The sequence below is a fragment of the Argentina silus genome, assembly GCF_951799395.1.
Source record: "Argentina silus genome assembly, chromosome: 11".
NCBI lineage: Eukaryota > Metazoa > Chordata > Actinopteri > Argentiniformes > Argentinidae > Argentina > Argentina silus.
Window position 1 is genome coordinate 11,607,362 of NC_139665.1, and position 20,455 is coordinate 11,627,816.

At 40.7% G+C, this 20,455-nt stretch overlaps 1 protein-coding gene across 1 annotated transcript; it reads right to left on the bottom strand.

Moving 5' to 3' along the window:
• Positions 1–957: 957 nt before the first annotated feature.
• Positions 958–20,225, bottom strand: ankrd10a (ankyrin repeat domain 10a). The gene is made up of 6 exons (XM_083680992.1): positions 19,942–20,225; positions 17,725–17,877; positions 14,909–15,000; positions 4,746–4,990; positions 4,343–4,429; positions 958–2,077 (listed from the first exon to the last, which is right to left on the bottom strand). The coding sequence occupies exons 1-6, from the start codon at positions 20,137–20,139 to the stop codon at positions 1,599–1,601; spliced, it is 1,254 nt and encodes a 417-aa protein (XP_083537118.1). The 5' UTR covers positions 20,140–20,225; the 3' UTR covers positions 958–1,598.
• Positions 20,226–20,455: the final 230 nt, after the last annotated feature.

A 20,455-nucleotide genomic window follows, 5' to 3' on the forward strand; every position in this document is an offset into this window, starting at 1 on the left:
TTATTTTGAAGTCGCGAAAACGAAACAGGAAGTCTTATTGTCGGAAATTGCCGCTAAATCTCGTTCAGGGAACAACGAAAGCCTATTCAGAATCTGTGTTCTCTGAGCTCCGATAAGCTCCATATAGCTTCATTAAGACTTCCGGTTATCGCCAGTTTCAAAATAAAAGCGTGAGTTAAAACATGAACGGAAAGTGATGGACTCACAATATTTTCTCTTATTTTTGTTGAAATAAGCACAAATTACAGAAAGTATATAACATTTTGAAAAACACTTCTACAATGCATATCAGGTGAGTTTGAATCTAGAATAATGTCATTGCAAATGTTGCTGGCTATTTACTGCGGCCATACACCTCAAAGTACCCAATCTGCACTGTGTAGAACACAGATAATGGACTGTACAGAGCTACTATTTTTCAAATATTTCATTACATCTCTGGTACCACTCTACTCTTTAACACTTCCAGAATACATATCAGGTGAGTCTGAATCTAGAGTGATGTCATTACAAATGTCACTTGACTATTTACTGCAGCCATACACCCTTAAATATATATATATATGGTCTTTGATGTGGAGGCGACAGGTGACGCTCGGGTGTACTGTATGGACTGTAAGCACGAGATAAGGGGAGAACTTGGAATAGCATTTACAATTTCACACTGACTGTGCTTGTTAGATATTGTCTCCAGTGTTAGTTTTGTACACTCTTTTATAAAGAGAGTTCCATTTAAGATTTGAATTCACTATAATTATTCATTCACTTGCATGTCTGACCTACCTTTCCAATCAAACTTTGCCCATGCTGTAGAAACTGGCCTCTTCATAATAAACAGCCTACGACACCAATGTCATTCCCAACTAAGAAAGCATGAGTGTCTATATTTTGTTTTGCCATACAAATGACATACATTGAAGCTAGGAACAAAAAGTGAAACACACTCAAGCATGCAATTTGATCATTTTATTTTCATGAGATAACACAAAAATGTATCTCAAAGGAGCTGTGATAAGTCAATTTACATAGCACCTCCATGACAAATACTGTTTTACAGCTTGAGTTCATTTGTACTGCCATTGAGTTCATTTGGACAACATAAAACAAAGAGTTGAGTATAAAAAGCAAACACAATAATATTTTTTGATCAACTAGTGCCATTGATAACCAGCAATAATCGGCACAAAACCTACATTCCAAACATAGATCATCATCTCTTTCATCTAAGAATCAGGCATCAGCATATTTTATCATCACTCATAGAATTCTAATAACCAGCACCTTTGAATAACAAACTAATGCATTTCATGCAATATCATCACCAGACAAACTAGAACCAGCTTTTACCACAATCACATCTCTTTCTATAACAAACATACAGTTGATTTCAAACACAAAATTTAAAAAAAGACAATGCTATTTCTTCCCTTTGGTTATTAGGCCCACTTGCCCCTTTTCCCTCTGCTCTTCCATCTCCTCAGTGCAACATTGAAGTCATGGTAACCGTTGGGTTTAAGGCGGACGGCTAAGGGCACACAGAGGGGGCCCCACGAGGGCAGGCAGATGGATGGAGGGCCTGGGAGGCTAGCCTTTCCTCTTTAGGACCCGTGGTACAGGTGCATGGTGCTGAGGACGGCCTGGTTGTAGTGCTGCTCAGCCCGCACACTAGTGCTGTGCTCTAGCCGGCTGGCGTCGGTCAGGTCCTCTGCTGTGTCGCCAAAACCATGGTAGTGTCCGTAGTGCAGGGTGTCCCCTAGGTCTGTCGCCATAGCACCCCAGTAGGGCCGGTGAGACACGCAGCTGCTGGGGCTCCCAGTCAGGTGCAGCGAGCCGCACATGTCAGCCGAACGCCGTCGGGTCTCCTCAGGCTCAGCCCCTTGATTGGGTAGCCTGGAAGTCAGCCCATTCTCAGTGGAGGGCTGAGATCCCCACGGTGCAGAGAATCCATTAGAGAGTGCTGCACTGGCCCCGTTGAGGTGAGGTGACATGTGGCAGTGGCCGTTGGTGGAGAAACCATTGGTTGTGATAGTCCTCTGTGGCCCCTGCCCGTTCCTCAGAGCTGTGGCTATAAGGTCATCTGTCATTTAAAACAAGACATGGGTCACATTCAATGTTGGATGGTACGGTACAGGACAGGAGACAGGAAAAATGGCAAGGAAAATAAAGACACATTTGACTTGACAGATTAATAACAGGATGTTTAAGCAGCAATTGCGGCCTGGCTGTGGAAAAAGGTGACTAACACCAAAACAGTGGTTTGGCCTCTGGATTTTGTCATTGTTATTGTCATTTTCCGATTCTAATGAAAGTTTGCTGTTGTGGCTCAGCTCCGTTTTCAAAAGACTGTGTGCTGAACCAAGTGGATACTAAAATGGATAATTGATACATGTGCTTACACAATGCTACTTTTCCTTCAACAGAGGTTACTGTCATCTACTGAAATTGTTGTTTTATGGAGGTTAGAAAGAAATTACAGTTGAACATATCTCAGGGTTGAAAATCATACATCAACCAGAGAGTTTGTCAGTGATCTGCAAGTCTTTCCTAAGGCCACTAGATGTCACACAACATTAGTGAATCACCACCATTTCACTACATAAGCCCTTGAATATGACAGAATTACTTTTTATCAGACAGATAATTATTTCAGCATAATTATACATGCCGTTGCATACTTCAAGGTCATCAAATAGGTTAATTATAGTATTTTTCTGTGATAATGTATAATCTCCCTCTCTTTCTCACACACTCACTCTTTCTCTCTCATACACGCACACATCCCAGGTCATTTACTATAAACACACACTCCAAGCCAAACTAGATTGGAATTTAAGATGATTAACCATTTAATGGATTCACACTAACAAAATATAAAGTTGATGATTGATTACAAAATATATCATTGGCCACTGTTCGTCAAATACAGTGTCCCGGCACAAAAGCTTAATCATAGCAGTCCATGTTGCGGTCTCCCTTTGAGAGGCTTTCACCTAATAAACTATAAACTACAAGCCATTTGCAAGTACCTCAGCCAAATTATCAGGCACTTCAGGCATTTCATTACAAAGCCATTTGCCTCAGCATGTTTTATTGAACTGAATAAAACACAACTGGTCAACTTGACACAATACAAACAAGTTCACTTATAGCTTCCCTTTAAATTTACAATCATGAGAGTCTGGACTCAGGAGAGTCTGCCCTTTGGGCCTCATTTGAACACAGGCTCAACAGAGAGGCAAACATAAGCACCATGAGGATTCTTAGAAACAAACATTTCCACCATCTACACCTAGAAGAAAATATAAAATAATTTTGTCTAGATATTAATTTGCTTAGGCCATAGAGATCAAATAGGGTGTGTGTCAAATCGGGTATGTCAGAAAGGGAAAATGTAAGGGGGGGACTTGGGATGAAAAATAAAATAATTATTTGTTAATTCCAATAATGTTATGTCACAACACGCTGCTTGTGCCATGCGATCAGTCAAGCTGGACACTATTTTCTTTGGTCCATAACCTCATAAGCTCATCACTGCCCTCTTTAAAACCAATCATGTTTGGAGAGAAGTCTTACTTTGTCCTCAGCCACAGGAGGACGTTTTCATTTAAGGCCCTACAGTATACAGTAGTTTTAGTCCACCACAGTAAGGATTCTGCCCTTGCATAGCTAGCTCCCATAACATAAGGGACTCAAAAGGCTGTGGATATAACCAGCATCTCCACAGAGTAATGGCCTGTGTCAATTTGTGAATGGCAAAGGACAAAGACCATTATGCAAAACAAAATTCAAAGTAAGGGGCAAATTTGCTGTGGTTCAAATGATGTCATGCAGAATTATCAAATTACTGGAAATCATTCAAATACGTTTGCAACACGCAAAGTATTTCATGCATAGATATGGGTATTTACACATCTAGACCAGGGTTGTCAAAATCGCTTTGGTCGCGGTTGCATAGGACCAAATGCGACCTCACCCGGAAATAAATAATACATTTGTTAGTACGCGCAAAGCTAAACAAATGTCCACTGCTGTGCACTACTCAATATTACAGTAGCCTACACTCAGCCACACACACACACACACACACACACACACACACACACGCACTCACACCAGAGCATGTAACTGGGTTAGAAGAAATGCCACTACAAATAGGCGTAGGAATTAGTGCAGCAGCAGGGGTTCTGCATGGAGGTCACAGTGGAGATCTCCAGCTCTTTGGGGGCTGTTGAGGAGGGGCTCTCCTTGGGCCCCCAATCCTGCTGGGTCCCAGTACCCATGAGCCCCCAGTCCTGCTGTGTCTCAGTACCCATGAGCCCACACGTTACAGGCCCTGTCCCACCTGAGAGTGGGTCTGGTGCAGACTCCAAGTGCATGCTCTCCAACTCCACTCCACATCCGTTCTGCATCCTCGCAGGCAGGTCCATACCTGAGGAAGGACATTCAGACATTCATAAGCTCAGTTAATAAGCTCAGTCTGGTTTCACAGATATAAATGAACCAATGTTCTGAGTTCAATTGCACATTCAATGAAAAACCTTCATTTAAGATAGTTTTAGTCTAGCACTTGGTTTAATATGTGTCCGGGAAACCGGCCCTTAATGTTAACATTATGCATAACACATTTTTTTCTTACTTTTAAGTTTTGATGTGTCTAGAAATACAGTGATTTGGGATAGGGGGATAAAGAGTAGAAATCACACTTGTATTCAAGCTCAGATACACAATTTATCACAATCCCCTACCATCAGTTCTGGCCTTTTTGATGTGGTTAGGCTCCATGTCGTCCATGAGCCTCTTTCTATTGGCTACCCCGTTGAGGAGGCCCCGACCTTGGCAGAGGGAACGGTTGCTATTTAGTGCCCCGTTGGTATGGAAACCGTTGAGCTGGTTGAAATGGTTTTGAGCGTTGGAGAGGAGCTGGGTGCACTCCCGGAAGCCCTGAGCATGGGCCAAGTCCGCAGCAGTCAGGCCATTTGCGTTCCTTAAGCTGCGCAGTGAGAGAGGACCCTGTTAGCGATGTCCATGCACTAAAGCTAGCATGCAGAAGACAAGTCACACAGCCACCTATCTAACTTTCCCAATCTACTCTACTTCTGGTGTCATCCTAATGATCATTGTCCTCACTGTGAGTGTCAGACAAGCTAATCCAATTATATCCTGAAATAAAAATGAAAATAAAGAAATAAAAATCTCTCATGTGGAGACAAACACTGCAACAGGAGATGGTCAACTTCCAATGATGGATAGCATTAAACATGCCAATTGAGAGGCAAACTAATTTCTTTACAATCATTATAACCTTTATCCCGACTTAAAATAAAATGTCTGTAAGAGGTTAGCTTTTTAGAAGACGTCAAAAACTTCAAAAGACAGACGTACTACAGAACGTAGTTCCACTTAAAAATTGGGTACTCAGAATTACCTGTTGAAGTTCAACAACTTCAAAAGAAGTCATCATATGATAGGAGGAAAGAAGACATAACGTGAATCCTTGAAACCAGTTAAAAAGCAGGTAAATAGAGGAAGGTAAAGGTCTTCAGCTTCGGTCTTTTCTGAAAGCTACACTGTGTGTAGAGTCTGTATGGCTATAAAAGGTAGAGGCTCCTAAGAGGTTCCATACCACGTGGACTAGGAGTATGTTGTATGAACAGATCATGCAAAAGAAAGACTTGATATATTGGGCCTAGTTCACTCTTGAGGCCACAGTGTCAGTTTGGCAAGTTTTGGCAGAAAACATGATCCTTTGAAGATGACGTTCCTATACTAAAGACCTAGCGAACTTGTTGTCTATTGAAGAATGTGTGTCTACATATAATGGTCCTTACTCAAATTTCTTCTCATTCAACACGAACAATCAAAAGCATCAGACACTAGGGAAGATTTCTTAACCTATACGGTGTGGTCTAATTGTCTCTATTTTCAGTTTCTGGCTAAGAGGATGTCGTGCCAATGAGCTTCACAAAGTCCATATCTACATGATGTGCTTGATGACAGATAAAGAAGATGGTAGAGTGAGTTAAAGTTGTTTCCATGGGTCCATTGAAGACACGATGTCAGGAGGCGTACAGACAAGTTCTTCAAGTATCCTGGATAAAATGGACCAGGTCCAGGGAAACAGATGGCATCACTGGAATGTAGATCTGAGGAAAAGCAATGGCCTTAGATGGTCTTTAAGACATCGAGTGATCTTCAGTCTATACGAATAACAGACTAGAGGAGGTAAAGACGTTAATCAGAATGTTTACAACAGCCACAAAGCAGACTTGTCAAGTCACAGTTAAGGAACTGGAGTACAGATTCTGTCACCTACAGTTCTTGCAAGTCATGGATAATGTGAAAGAAATCAAAGAGCTGGGATACAGGTTATCACCCAAGCAAATGGACTCTTTACATCTGACATATCAAGGATTGGGGCATGTACACCATTGGGCTTGACCATCTCCTGCTGCAGTGTGTGCACTGTGATCAGAATTCATGAACGAACAAAAACCTGGAGTTAGTCTCTCTCCATGTACTGGTATGATGAGGCAGGGCCTCCCTACTTGTAACCAGAGACTATTCATCTTAACATACCGTACAAAAATACTATATCACATCACTCTGGGTTGTGCACCACAATAAACTCTGATAATAAGAGGCAGTTTTGAATGCTTTTAATACATGCTTTGGAAAGTACATCCAAGATACAATACTATGTGCAGTGTTTTTCTTCATCTTGGCAATTAAGAATTTTAAAGTTCCTTTACATTCATAGCTAACTAGACTCACCATCCTATAGTAGATTATTGCAACCAAAAGGAAAGTGCGTCAGTTCCTTTGGCCTTGCCTTTAAAAAACACGCCAAGAAAATTACATTAACAGGTGGTAAATATCAAATTTGTTTTGTGTCAGGGGGATTTGGCACCCGAATTGTGCTGTGGGCAGAACATCTGGTTCTTAGAGGTAGAGGTATTCTGCTGCTGGCGGTTGCTTCTGTCCTTTGAGTAAGGAATGTTGAGACACTAAGTGCCCACCAAAACTAGACATATCAACACTAACAGATCGGTAACACTTCACAAAACCCTGCCCCTATGCCTGTGTAGTTACGCTGTAATTGCTAACAAGGTAATTAAGTTTAGCGGTTTGTGTTACTACACAAGTAGAATAAGAATGTCCCTTGTCCAGTTATGTAATACCACAAAACCACTTATCTCCATTACTATGCAATTACACAACAATTACCATGTAACAGCATAATGTTAATACAAAGTTAATTTAAAACATTTTGTTATTACAGTAATTACAGGGTTACTACACAGTATTGGGGCAACAATTTAAAGTGCGACCAACAAATGTACATGTTGCTCATGCATTATCAGCTATATATATATATATATATATATATATATATATGCAGGCCTAGGCTTATATTATGCAACAGATTATAGTCTGAAAACGGACTCATTTATTATTATCTATTTGTTATAAACTTCTGGTGCATCAACCCATAGAGTGACATTCATATGGCTATTAATACTGCTAGATTAGTAATAGAGATTGATCATTCATGAATTCAGATGACTTATGACTAATAAGTCTAACATATTCTTAGACTTTAACATAAAAGCTCAGACAATTGAACAATATGCATTTCGTTAAAAGTACAGAATTTAGTAGCAATCACTTTTTTAACAGATGACCTATTCAGTGACCCCCCTACTTGAAAATAAAATGCTTCCAAACAGGATCTGAATTCCAAAGTTTCATGACTGCAAGATATTGGCGAGTCATCTGAAGAAGGCAGCCTCTCTCAATGCCAGACAACCTACGGGTATTTAGCAACTAGGCATGAGCCAACACCTATTTTGGCCTTCAGCTATTGTACACAGTGATATAGTACTGATGAATATATTTATAGGGTTATGGGTTATCATTTAAATGTGAGGGTTATCATTTAAAACATCTTCTTTCGACATTAGAACTAACCTTTGCGATTACTAACAAATCACCTTTGAGAGTTTCATAGAATTCCTAACTGAACTTGAAAAAGGTCTAGTTTTTGTACCACCAGTTCTTTGACCAATCAGATGTCAGTGCAATGGGTTTGCTATCGTTGCATTCCAGGTATTCACACGACTGGAAACAATGTTCTGCAACAAGTAGCAAATTTGGTATAACACTGACCACCACCGATTTAACTACACGGAGCATCTAAAATCAGATGTATCAATATGATAGGAATATTTGAAACATTCTCACATACAATTCTAAATTATCAACCATCTCATCATGCATAATCCCCACATATTAAGTAATGATGAGACAAAGTACCAACTCTGCCAAAGGGAAAGTGTCTAAAAACAAAACAAAGCAATGTGGTTAGAATTGTCCTTACAAGGGTGGTGCAAGCCGAGCTCAAAATAAATCAGATACTATGATTTATAGTCACTTGGGGTTCTATTCAATCAAAACAGCTTTTTAGATGTTTCCAGGATGAAACCAATAAAAACTTTAGACAACAAACATCTGGATACCAGCGGGGTCCTTGGAAAGCCCCATCAATAGGATATGGATTTTACAAAGGCCAATAGCAACTCTTTCCTTTCTATAAATATACATGCCTGTGTATACTGTACAACATCCTGCAGAGGATATAGGCCTGGTAAACTTTGCGTCAGAGTATACTGTGGTCATTCAATTAGTCAGACTTTTAAAAGGGCAGGCCTTTAATTAACAAGATTCTTCTGTCAGGACACTTTATGTTTATAATACTTTTTTATTTTTCTAATGACAAAGATTGCGTCTATGGAATTAAAATCCTGTCAAACTGTTAACCGCTTGTCTGGCATTGAGAGTAAAAACTGTCATGGTTTGAAAGCTATGAAATCTATGTTGGCAAAATTTGATCTGAGATCAATAGGATTTCAAAAACATTTCCACATAGCCAGTTAGGACAGATCATGTTTGAAGCATTTATTTTTCTTCTTATTCCTGATATGTTTTGCTTCTAATGTCAGAAAAGTCATATCATCCTATTCCACCCTGACTAGCTCCTCCCACTCTCAGACTCAATAGTATACATACTAATGATTTAATTGAGACTGCACTATTTCTGATTTCTAAGTCCTGGGCTTGGACAATCATCTTATGGTTAGTTAGCAAGTATCTGAATTAGATTAACAATTAGGTATAAGCAAAGCATGCAGGTCTAAACATAACTAACAGAACTGCTCTCCTAGCATGAGAACCAATCACTGCAAGAAATACCTCAACAGTTTGCCAGTGTGTAGAAACTGTAGGAAGCGATAGTGAGAACACTCAATGCCACAACTGTAAGATGTTCGCTGAAGCACTTGTGGCAGATTCTGCAGTGCCTATTTGGAATGCTCCCCCTTTCTGGGATTACTTGAGAAAATCAAGTAATGTTCAAATTCAATAGCTGCAAAACATCGAAACGTGTAGGGGTTTTGTTTTTTGTAACAGTACAATTGTTTTACATTAGATTCTAAGGATGGCCGTTTCATTAGAGAAAAGGTAGCAAATTACTTCAAAACAGATCTAAATAAAATATATTGAAACATTCAAAACAGTAAATTAGTCCTACATAAACATGGATACATTGATGAATCATTGTTAGCCTGTGTACATCATTGCAGATTTAAACACTAAGGATAGAATCCTAACTCGAAATCTGTGTGCGTAAATTGTATCATTGTGCAAATTTCCTATTGACATGAATGCAAGATTTACGCACATGGACAGAGAGTTAGGATTCCACCCTTACAAACTAAATCACTCTCACATAACTACAGCTATGCTAACAGAACTGTGTATTTTTGCGCCTTCACTGACTGTACCGTGAAACATTCTAAAATACAGGAGGCTGGAAGCTCATGATATAAAACCTTTTTAAAAAATAACAACAAAAACCAATACAGCAGTCAATAATGGCCAATTGGAAATGTTAACATGAATCTAGAGCTGAACAAAAAAAAAAGTAAAAGCCTTAACTCAAAATAACAAAAAGAAATCGCACACTTGAAGGACCACGACGACCGTAGATATAAATCTAGATTGCGAAAATTGGAGCGAAGTAAATCTAGAGCTATGCATTTGATTTCTCTTGAAAGTTAATACAAACATTTGTTTGATTCCTGCAAATGCCATGGCAGTTGAAAGCTGGAATAAACAGGGACATTCTGATATTTGGAGATTTTTGTGTTAAATTGAGGAAAAATGCAGAGCCAAGACGCATTGCTGGCGTTTTGCACCAGTCCGGGTGAAACATCCACACAAGTCAGGCGGTAGAAATTATGGAAAGACCATCACCAAAGTGAAATTACAATCTTAATCTTTCTTCACAGGACAAGAGCAGAATTAGAACCAGAAAGCATAGATTATCAAGAGATTGGATGGAGAGGACCTGTTTTCTGAACATAATGCAAGACCTTGGCACAACATAAAGGCATTAAGAGCTGATGGCATCAGTGGTTAAGTAGGCTATACCATACGGAATTCAAGATTGAACCAATGGCCGTGAAGGAAGTTCTAGACAAGCAAGGGAAGAACCATTGAACTAGGAATAAGAGACAGGGCATAGGATTAGCAAATCACTAATGCACACAACATTGGTTGTTGAAGAGAAGTATTCTGTTAGGTGTACCACAGTTGGATTATTTAACCTTTATTTAGCCAGGTAAGTCACTGAGAACACATTGTCTTTAACAATAACAACCTGGTTGGTCACGGAGGGGAACCGCTGGGATTTGAGCTGGGAGCAACAAAGACCGAATAGGACCCAAGGAGGAATCTTGAAAGAACCAAGCCCATTCCTCCAAATCTTCTTGAATGAGCAGAGACCCAAGTCTACAAGGCTTTTAAGACAAAACTGTGTGGGGCAAAGGTGGCATCAGGAAACAAACTCAATGTGGGAATAAAACAAATGCTCCATTTGGCCTTTTGATTCCATTCCAGAGAAAGCAGCATCATCTAGGGTGGGGAGCCGTTTAAACCATATTGACACAAAAAAAGCTCCTTACAAACTACAGTAGTTCAACACTAAACCCTGAGACGATTTTTGAAGATTCTTTTTTTTTCTTTTTAAAGGTTCAAAAGATGAAAACTAAATGTTCTCCAGTCTTCTATTCGAAAGACGAATGTGAAAAAGAACACAAGAAGAGGAGCAAATGATGAAGAAAAAATACCTTACCTCCTGGCTTTGCACGTGAAGTATGCTAACCGTCTCTTGGGATGATAGCCAAAGTTTTTTTTAGTCATGTTGGTTAGGGATTCAAGAGAAATCAAAAGTCTATTTTCAGTAACAGACACTACTGTATGCTGATTGAATGTGTCATGAGGAAGGATAGCTACATTTTTCAGAGACATTAACTAACAATCAATTCTAATTGTGCCAAAGAAGTAAGCAATATCCAATTGTGATGTGAAAAATGTAAAAATAGCCTATTTTCGGATTTACAGGGAAGCTACAGCACTCTGGTAACGTAGCTCAGTTGGTCTGGGGAATCTCAACAAAATCAGATCACTGTCGATTAAAATTAAGATCACTGACAATTAACTAGAGAGTTGGCCAAGCTTTTGAAAGCCATCGAAATACACTCACTGAGTGCTTTATTAGGAACACCTGCACACCTTCTCATGGGGGAGGTGGCGTAATGGTGTGGGGAATGTTTTCTTGGCACACTTTGGGCCCGTTAATACCAATCAATCATCGCTTGAATGCCACAGCCTATTAGAGTATTGTTGCTGATCATGTGCATCCCTTCATGGCCACAATTTAGCCATCTTCTAATGGCTACTTCCAGCATGATAATGCACAATGTCAAAGCAAAAGTCGTCTCAAACTGGTTTCATGAACATGACGATGAGTTCAGTGTTCTTCAGTGGCCTTCCCAGTCACCGGATCTGAATCCAATAGAACACCTTTGGGATGTGGTAGAACGGGAGATTCACAGCTTGAAAGTGCACCTGACAAATCTGCAGGAATTGCGTGATGCAATCATGTCATCATGGAGCAGAATCTCAAAGGAATGTTTCCAATATCTTGTGGAATCAATGCCACGAAGAGTTGAGGCTGTTTTGAGAGCAAAGGGAGGCCGTACCCAGTATTAGCATAATGTTCCTAATAAAGTGTTCGATGAGTGTATATTCCTGTTCAAATTGTGAAGCTCTGAAGTGATAGGCTAGTATTCAAAGAAAAATACAAGTTGAGTAATGTCTTCTTCCCTATGATTAGTGCAGCAGTTCCCAAACTTGGGGTTGGGACCCTGAGAAAATCAAACTAACCTCTATGAATTGATAAACTATAAACATTTATATTTTGATCCTATATTGCCATGTTTTGTGGTTCAAATCCAACCAATTAGAGCATCTTTTAGATCGATTAGAATACACTTAGACGTCATTATTATGTGTTGAAATAGCCCGCAATCAAGTTGTTGGGGTCCAGGAAATTCTTTGTCAATTTGGGGTCGTGAGACAAAAAACGTTTAGTGACCCTGGATTAGTGGTACATTAAAGAAACATATTGTAAGTCCCCAGAGTTACGCGATCATGTTAAATTTGACTGCAAAATAAAATCTAAAAACATGAGCTTCCCTGCCTTTACTAAATCTGCTACAGTACATACTGTATACCCTTTATCTTGTCACTAAGTCAGGACTAATGTCTGTCGTGCTGTCAAAGAAAGGACAAATATGACAAGATACAAACATAAAATGCTTAAACACACACTTGCAGTAATGAGACCTTAAAAGCATTACTAATACCAAACTTCTCACAGTTAATTTTCACTTACAGGTTTAGGAGGGAACATGGAGCAAATGCACATCTCTTCATTTCAAATCCTAGTATGGTACAACACTCCTCGTGTCAGGACATGTCAAAGAGAAGTGAAATGTTGATTATGCCTGATGGACTTGATTGTGAACCAGTGAATCGAAATTGAAATGGCTCAACTTCGATTCACTCAATCCAAAAAGCGAACTGAAAAAAGCCCATTGTTTTCCGTGAGGATTTTTTATTTCAGTAATGAAATTCCAATTAACTTCTTGCATTGAGTGAGTTAAATTTTCGACCTTACTGTGAACCCATATTAATGAGGGACAATGTCTGTAATCAAGCTGAAAACACATGCAACAGTGGAGGGATTCAGTGTGGTGTTAAAGTGCAACACACTGAACTACCAGTTGTAAACTGATTGTGCAATTAGCAGGAACATACAATTAACTCCTGCAAATCAGATAAGCATCCAATTAGAGTGCTTGCTAGTGATCCAAGATTACACTGAAATCACTAGACTTTATTAGATTTTCAGTCAGTGTGTGGTGGTAGTTTCTCAGGCAATAATTTCATAACATGGTAATAATGTAGCCACACCACTTGCACTCATATAATTCTGTTTAATCAAATCCTCAAAATAGTAGGAGAGCATTTTTGGCAAGGGAGAGACACACTATCAATGCTGAAGGGAGCCACCATCTGTGGTGATTATTAATCTCCTTCATTACACTAACAAATCAGGCTTCTATCCATTTGCACTGACAGTGTAATTTATAATTATTTAAAATGATTCTCATTTATAGTGTACATGCCCCATACCCATTTCACAGCCTCTAGCCTTGCACAGCCTACAAAATGTATTGCTTTGTTCTATTTTGTAAAGTTTTTTTTTATGGCCCATGCACCAGCCTCACCAAGTCAATTTCCTGTATGTGCAAATATACTTGGCCAAATAAAAATAATTCTGATTCTGGCTACAAAAAAAGATTGTCTACTTACTCTCACCGCTGAAATTGAAGTGTTGAGCTACAATAGCTGCATTACACAAACTGCATAATAATTGTTGAGTAACATTATCAAAAGTAATGTAAATAGCAAGCCATTTAATAGTATGACAATATCCAAGACAGAGAAATCCATATTCTCTAGGGATGCTATGCAATCCAGAGGAAATGTGCATTTGTCTTATGCTCCACCTAACATTCACTGATATCATACAATTAGCATTACATTGAACTATAAAGACATTGAAACAACAGAAACATTAATAAAATAAGAACTACCACAGCAGCAGAATTATTGAAGAGGAACGCCACCAACATTTTCAACATGTATTGCACACACTAGATGCATACGACAGGTATAAAGGTATCTAAGTCCCCTATGATAGATGGGAAAGGAAGTTAGGGTAGATTCTTGTTGTAAGACCATAATTGTAAGTGGATGAAGCAATGGTTTTGCAGTGCATTTAGGCAGTGTTTTCCTAATGTTTTGATGGTTGGACCAACCTGAGAAGGTTGAGAAGTCCAAAACTCTGTCATAGCCAACCAAGAAGGTTCTTCACACAGAGGAAGAAGTTTCCTTTCAGATGGTCTCTCTGGAAGGGGCATCCTCAAAAGGCATACTAAAGAGGATTTGGAGCACCCCCATCAAAATTCTAATGAGCTTATGGCCCGACAGAGACCCAAATCCTTTAAAAGCCATTTGGTGCGAAGTACCTTGGCCAAATTATCAGGCACTTCAGGCTTTTCATTACAAAGCCATCTGGCTCCTTCAGAATTAAATGGGGAACAGAGAATGTCACAGGCATAAGAAGTTGGTCCCTCAAGTCACTCAGTAATGACAAAAGTGATGATTTGTTTGTGCTGTTTGCTCTGATTAGTTCTATACAAATGTTTCACAAATGACATTTCTACAGCACAAACCAGAACAGAGATGGCACACAAATGTGATGGTTATTGAGCAATATGGTGCCAATTTCACACCTGAGCTGCTCTGATTTCAAAAAGGGGCCAGAATGCAACACAGGCCACATGGCGAAGTTCCCCTTTGTCAATAATATTGTTGCCATGGTAACAAAGCTTTGGGTAGTGCAGGTTTAGCTGGCATGGTGCGAAGGGAGACTTACTCCGGTTTAGCGCCCTGTATCAGGAGGGCATTGATGCACTCCATACTACCCGCCCGGGCTGCCTTGTGGATGGGGGTCTCACCCACATAGTCCTGGAACAAAACAAAATACATCACAAATAACTGTACAGGATACAGGGGGGATCAACCATGCTCCTAAACCAGTAAAGGAAGAATGGAAGTCAAGCATTGTGGTTAGCCAATATGTATTTGCATACAGGCGCACACACACAAAAGCCTAAACACGACATACATTTCTAATGTTGATGTTGGCCATTTATTTCTACAGTATAGGCTCAGCACTTTAAAGGGACACTTCACTGATTTTTTTTAACCTCAAAATAGTTTTCCAGATCACTGTTTTTACATGTGGGCATGTAAAAACGGCTTCCAAATAGGTTCTGTAGATCAATTGCTAGCTATTGCTAGTTTGAGGATTTTACCCTGGGTGATGTATTTGGGGGTAATGTAATCACAGGGCTCTATCACTTGTTTGTTTGCTAACATGCATCTTAGCTTCGACGTGCTTCTGTGGCTGGCTGGGAGCCACAAAGCACTATATTCATTGTAGGATTTCTTCATTTGGCCATATTACTTCCTGTTCTGATAAAACGCAATTTTCTCACTTATTTGCGAATATTTTTTTATATTTCCTGGCCATTTAGAGAACAAAGACCACTTATAACATGCTGTTGAGTCATGGTGACCATCTGTGAAATGGTCCTTTTAGGCATCGCGTGTCCCAGCAAAGGGGACGTCATTCCTATGTAATGCCAGTCAACTCATTTGCACAGCAAAACCAAACTGTTCCGCACAGCTGCAGACATACAGCAATCCAAATGGAGAAATCTGAGAAACTGGAAGGCCGTGAAAAGGTCTGTCTGCTAACATTAAGACGGTGCTGCTGAACTCTTCCTGAACTCCGCTCTATGGCGCCCCCTGGAGCCATGGATAACCGACACATTAGCACTCTCGCCAGTAAATCCGCCCCCCCCCAGCTACCGTTCTGCTACACGCTGCTGGAATGTAGGTCAGACAGCATAACTTCACTGTCAGCGAACAGATTCAGGGATGGGGAGGGAGGGATGGCCTGTGTGTGTGTGTGTTTTAGGATAGTGCAGTGATGTTCCCCGCTGTGATGTAGCGTCACAATCCCTCTCTACTCACCCCCTCGCTCTATTTCATGAGATCAGACATCTAAGCTTGACCCATAATTCTCTTTCTGTTTGTCTGTCTACTGTAGTTCATTAAAACAAAATGTTCTCCACTCGGGTCATCATTAACACTCGAAGCCCCGGGCCCTCATTACTAACCAAAGTACCCAGAGTGAGGTCCAGAGACGTCCATTTGCTGACGTTAGTGTAACAGTGCACACTGTCATTGAATTAGATCAATACCACAAAAATGTATGCACTGGTTGTGTTTAGTCAGGACATAAGAATCATAAGAATACCATATTTTGCATTTTAAAGAGCTTACATATTGAATATAACATTGATGGACATAATTGTTGCTGTATTTACTGTAAAAAAATAAAAATAAAATGCAGTCAAATGTGAAGCGCCAATGCTTGATAACAAGTAAAACAGAACACAAATATGAAGTAATGATGACATTCATAACTGTGAGGTCAGTTTAAAATCACCATGAGGGTAAAGGCTAGCGCAAATGGACCACTTTCGCTATTGGGAGCATTTGTTAATCGCGACCTCGGGATGTGACAAGGAGTTGGCTATCAAAAAAAAAGGTGTTTGTAAAGTTAGCACCTAGAGTCAAACATAACCCTCCAAACCCCCTTCAACTTTTCAGCTTTTTTGCGACTGATTCAAACAACCTTTCAACACATTTTTTTGAGAATTGCTCCTAGCTATATCTGGCCAAATAGCTCCGCAAATGTCTCGTTACTGAATGTCTAACCACACCTCGGTGCTTCCGTTGAGCATTTCTTTCAGGAAAAGCCAGCAAGCAAAACTGTCTGGTGTGGGACTTTTAAATTTTTATTATGGAGGTTATCTGACTTTGGAGCGGCCCATTTAAGCTTGATCTCACCGTACAAAACAAATGCCACAGCAAGAGCCGGGGGAGAGGATGGAGTGGAGAGTTACGCAATCATGACCTCCTAAACTGATTTCCCTCGCAGAGCTTCCCTGCCCGCTTCCTCTAGGTGCAGTCAGAGCTGACGCATAGACAGAGGCTGGCAAGTGGCAACCCTTATGTGAACTGTGTGAGAAGCACATCTGTCTGTCTGTCTGGCACTCTTTGCTGACTTTGGGCGCCTTCCAGATCATCAGATTTGCAGTTGCACTGCACAAATTATACAAATGGTTGCATGCCATCAACATAACAATTGGACATCAAATTTCGATATCATATTATTGCAGGCATTGTGAGATGTGGCAGTGACTGCTTTGCAGACAGTCTGGAACATGCCCATACTCCCCTCAGTACACAATTACCAGTGGAGTCTGACTGTGGAAGTCTCGGACCTCAAACAGAGCAGTTCATGTTGCTCTGGCCCTGTCACCTAAAGCCAGCTTGATCCCATTATAGGATCATTTTGGTCTACATGCCCACATGGAGAAGAGGTGTGGCAGTACAGGGCAAGGTATCTGTAGGACATTTGCAAACGTGGGGAAAATAATTGTGTTGTCAGTGTACAATCAACCATCTTTGGATAACAAAACTGTAGAGGCATGAGTTTACAAAAAATCATGCTGTTTGTTCAGGCTATCTGTCTATCTTTTTTTGTATTTAGAGATGAGTGTGATTTTCATTAACGGTAAAAGATGGTTGAGATGGTTGATGGTTGAGACCCACCTGTCTGTTGATGTCGGCCCCGGCCTGCAGCAGCCACAGAACACACTCAGGGTGGCCTCCAAATGCAGCAATGTGAGCAGGTGTCTGGGCAAACCTCGTCGTCATGGCATTGACCTCGCTGCCCACCTGCACTAGGCGCATGACACACTCCAGCTGTGTGTGTGAGTGAGGAGAGAGAGAGAGACAGAGATAATCAATATATGGAGGACTCTTTACGGCTCCTTAATCTGAACCAATCAAATAGAGAAGAGTGTCTGCTAGGTTCAGTTAATGATTGACAGTACACACAGCCGATCCACAAATCCATCACAGTATCCATCGATCACAGCAGTTTCAGTTCAGTTTCATACCAGAAAACAATTAAAAACACAGTAAAGGGCGTGCATTTGGCCTAAGCCTGAATTCAAAAAGAGAACACCTATAAGGCACAGGTGAGACTTATAACTGCCACTTGTACTGTGCTCATGTCCAAGCCTGGTTACTGTGTCAGCACGACACACCACACCCTGTGATGTTTTGGTGGGAGACAGTGTTTCCCTGGAAAACAAAAATTAACATTAACCAGATAAAGTTGTCAGCGACGACCTGTGGTCTGGCGGTTGCATATCAAAGATAAAGGTGTGACACCCAGTTGAAAAGTTACTTAGGCTTAACTCCCATTTCAAGACAGGTCTGACAGGGTTCTGTATAGTTTATAAAGAAGCAGCAGCAATTGGTAAATAAAAGACATTTTGTGTCTGACGCACATTGACTAATGAGTTCTCATCTGTGCATGTACAGTCAAGTGTAACAGATATGTAGCAGCAATGGTAATCATGTGCCTTTGAACACCATAGTAACAAGCCTAACAGTCTACTCACGCCCTCCCTCTCCTTCTTTCCTAGCCCTGTTCCTTCCCCCCTTTCAAACATCTGTGGAACTTTCCTCAGACAAAACCTCACACAGAAGAACCTGGCCAATGACACACACACACACACACACACACACACACACACACACACACACACACACACACACACACTGCAGCTGCAGCCGTTTGAAGAAAAACAAATACTCAGCAGATGTATGGCAGTGGGCAGCATTTTTTTTTCTTTTTTCTCCATTTTCTCTTCTCTCTTTTTTTAAGGACACTACTGTGTCTCTCCAAGCTACAGCCACTTACAATGGACCAGTGCAGGACCAATCTTTTTGTCTGGCTTGGGTGCAGTGCTCGTTGGTCTGCGTCAGCCAAGCAACCAATCTTTATCAGTTAGGCCTAAACTAAGTGCCATTTTCATTTTAATAACTTGTTCAAGTCTCACATGTAGAAAGGGGTTTATGTCTGCCATTGAGGCTTTAATCCTTGCGCCAAAACAATCACAAGGAGGGCTATATAGTATCCCTTCTAGTACGCATGTGGTTGTTGATGCTTCAAGCAAGCATGAGGAAGTTGAGTTGAAGATTAACGTACCCGTCATGTACTACGTCAGTGTGGTAGTGAGCCAAAGAGTTCACTCTCTTTGAGTGAGAAATTCAAAAACCCCACAGAAAGGTTGTAAGCCGCTCTGTTCCAATAATGTATCTCTCTCTCTCTCTCGTACCCCCTCTAAAGTAAATGGGGTTTGGCAAAAATATGAAAACACGTAAACTTGGGAGGTAACGCCCGTGCATCAAACTATGGGGAAATGTCATACAAAACAAACAAACAAAAAGTTGGCGGCATAATGTTTTGGCAATGTGGTTTGTACAATCAGTGCACTGACCACACGTTTGCCGTTTACGGTCAAATAGAAATACAGCGCAGTTGTGTGCAATGCAACTATTTTTGGCGCGTTGATAGCCATTGGAGCACGCACGACCAATACAAAGCCGTAGGCTCATAATTTTAGATTTCCCGAAAAAAAGTGCTACTGGAGAAATGGTAACAGGAGAGACATCTCTCTCTGCTAACAGCTGCACAGCCAGACAATCTCACAATAATACACCATGCATTGTTCAATTGTAATATAAACTAGATGTGATTCTCATAATAGATAAGCCTATATAGTAGACTAAGGGTCTGGTAATTTAGAGAGCTGCCAGAGACCGATAGCCCCATAGCCATCGGCATGGCTCTGAAGTGTTTCTCAGTCAAGCATGAGCATCATTCAAATGTTCGTTGTAGCTCTCTATTCATACTTCTCGTGTGTGACAAATAGCAGGTTCCAATGAAATCTCAATGTTTGGTTTGATACATACCTTTCCAAAATGTGCTGCCCAATGAATCGGAGTCCATCCATAAAAAGAGTCTTCCGCGATGAGGTCAGCTTGGTTTGTGGTGCACTGAAGTAGCGAACACAAAGCACCGACGTCTCCATCCCTACACGCGCGGTGTAGAGGAAAACGAATATTCAGCACCTCGTCGTTCGAAAACCCAGACTCAATGCCTACGGACATGACTCCAAAATAATCAATGTACAACTGGAAGGGTGAAAAGAGCCCTATCGATAACCTCTGCCAAGAATGCAACTCCCTCTCTGCACTCTGTGAGGAGACGCTTTCGCCGGGGGAGCGACTGACGATCGCACAGCACACACACAAAGGAGAGGAAGGAAAGAGTGTACTCTCCCTCTCCACTTGGGCCAAAAGCAAATCCCGGACTGGAGCCGGCCCTACCGCTGATCTCTGACACATACATACAATATTCCTAAACATTGATGATTTTTGGTTTAGCCTGGTCATGATATACAGCAGAATAACAACACAATTATAC

What these genes read in the sequence shown, in the direction of transcription:
- ankrd10a (XM_083680992.1), bottom strand. Translation starts at nt 20,139, where the DNA reads ATGTCCGTAGGCATTGAGTCTGGGTTTTCGAACGACGAGGTGCTGAAT. An exon ending in GGGCCGACATCAACAGACAG is followed by an intron (nt 15,001 to 17,724) that starts GTGGGTCTCAAC and finishes GTTTTGTTCCAG; the next exon opens with GACTATGTGGGTGAGACCCC. An exon ending in CAAAAAGGCCAGAACTGATG is followed by an intron (nt 4,430 to 4,745) that starts GTAGGGGATTGT and finishes GTCCTTCCTCAG; the next exon opens with GTATGGACCTGCCTGCGAGG.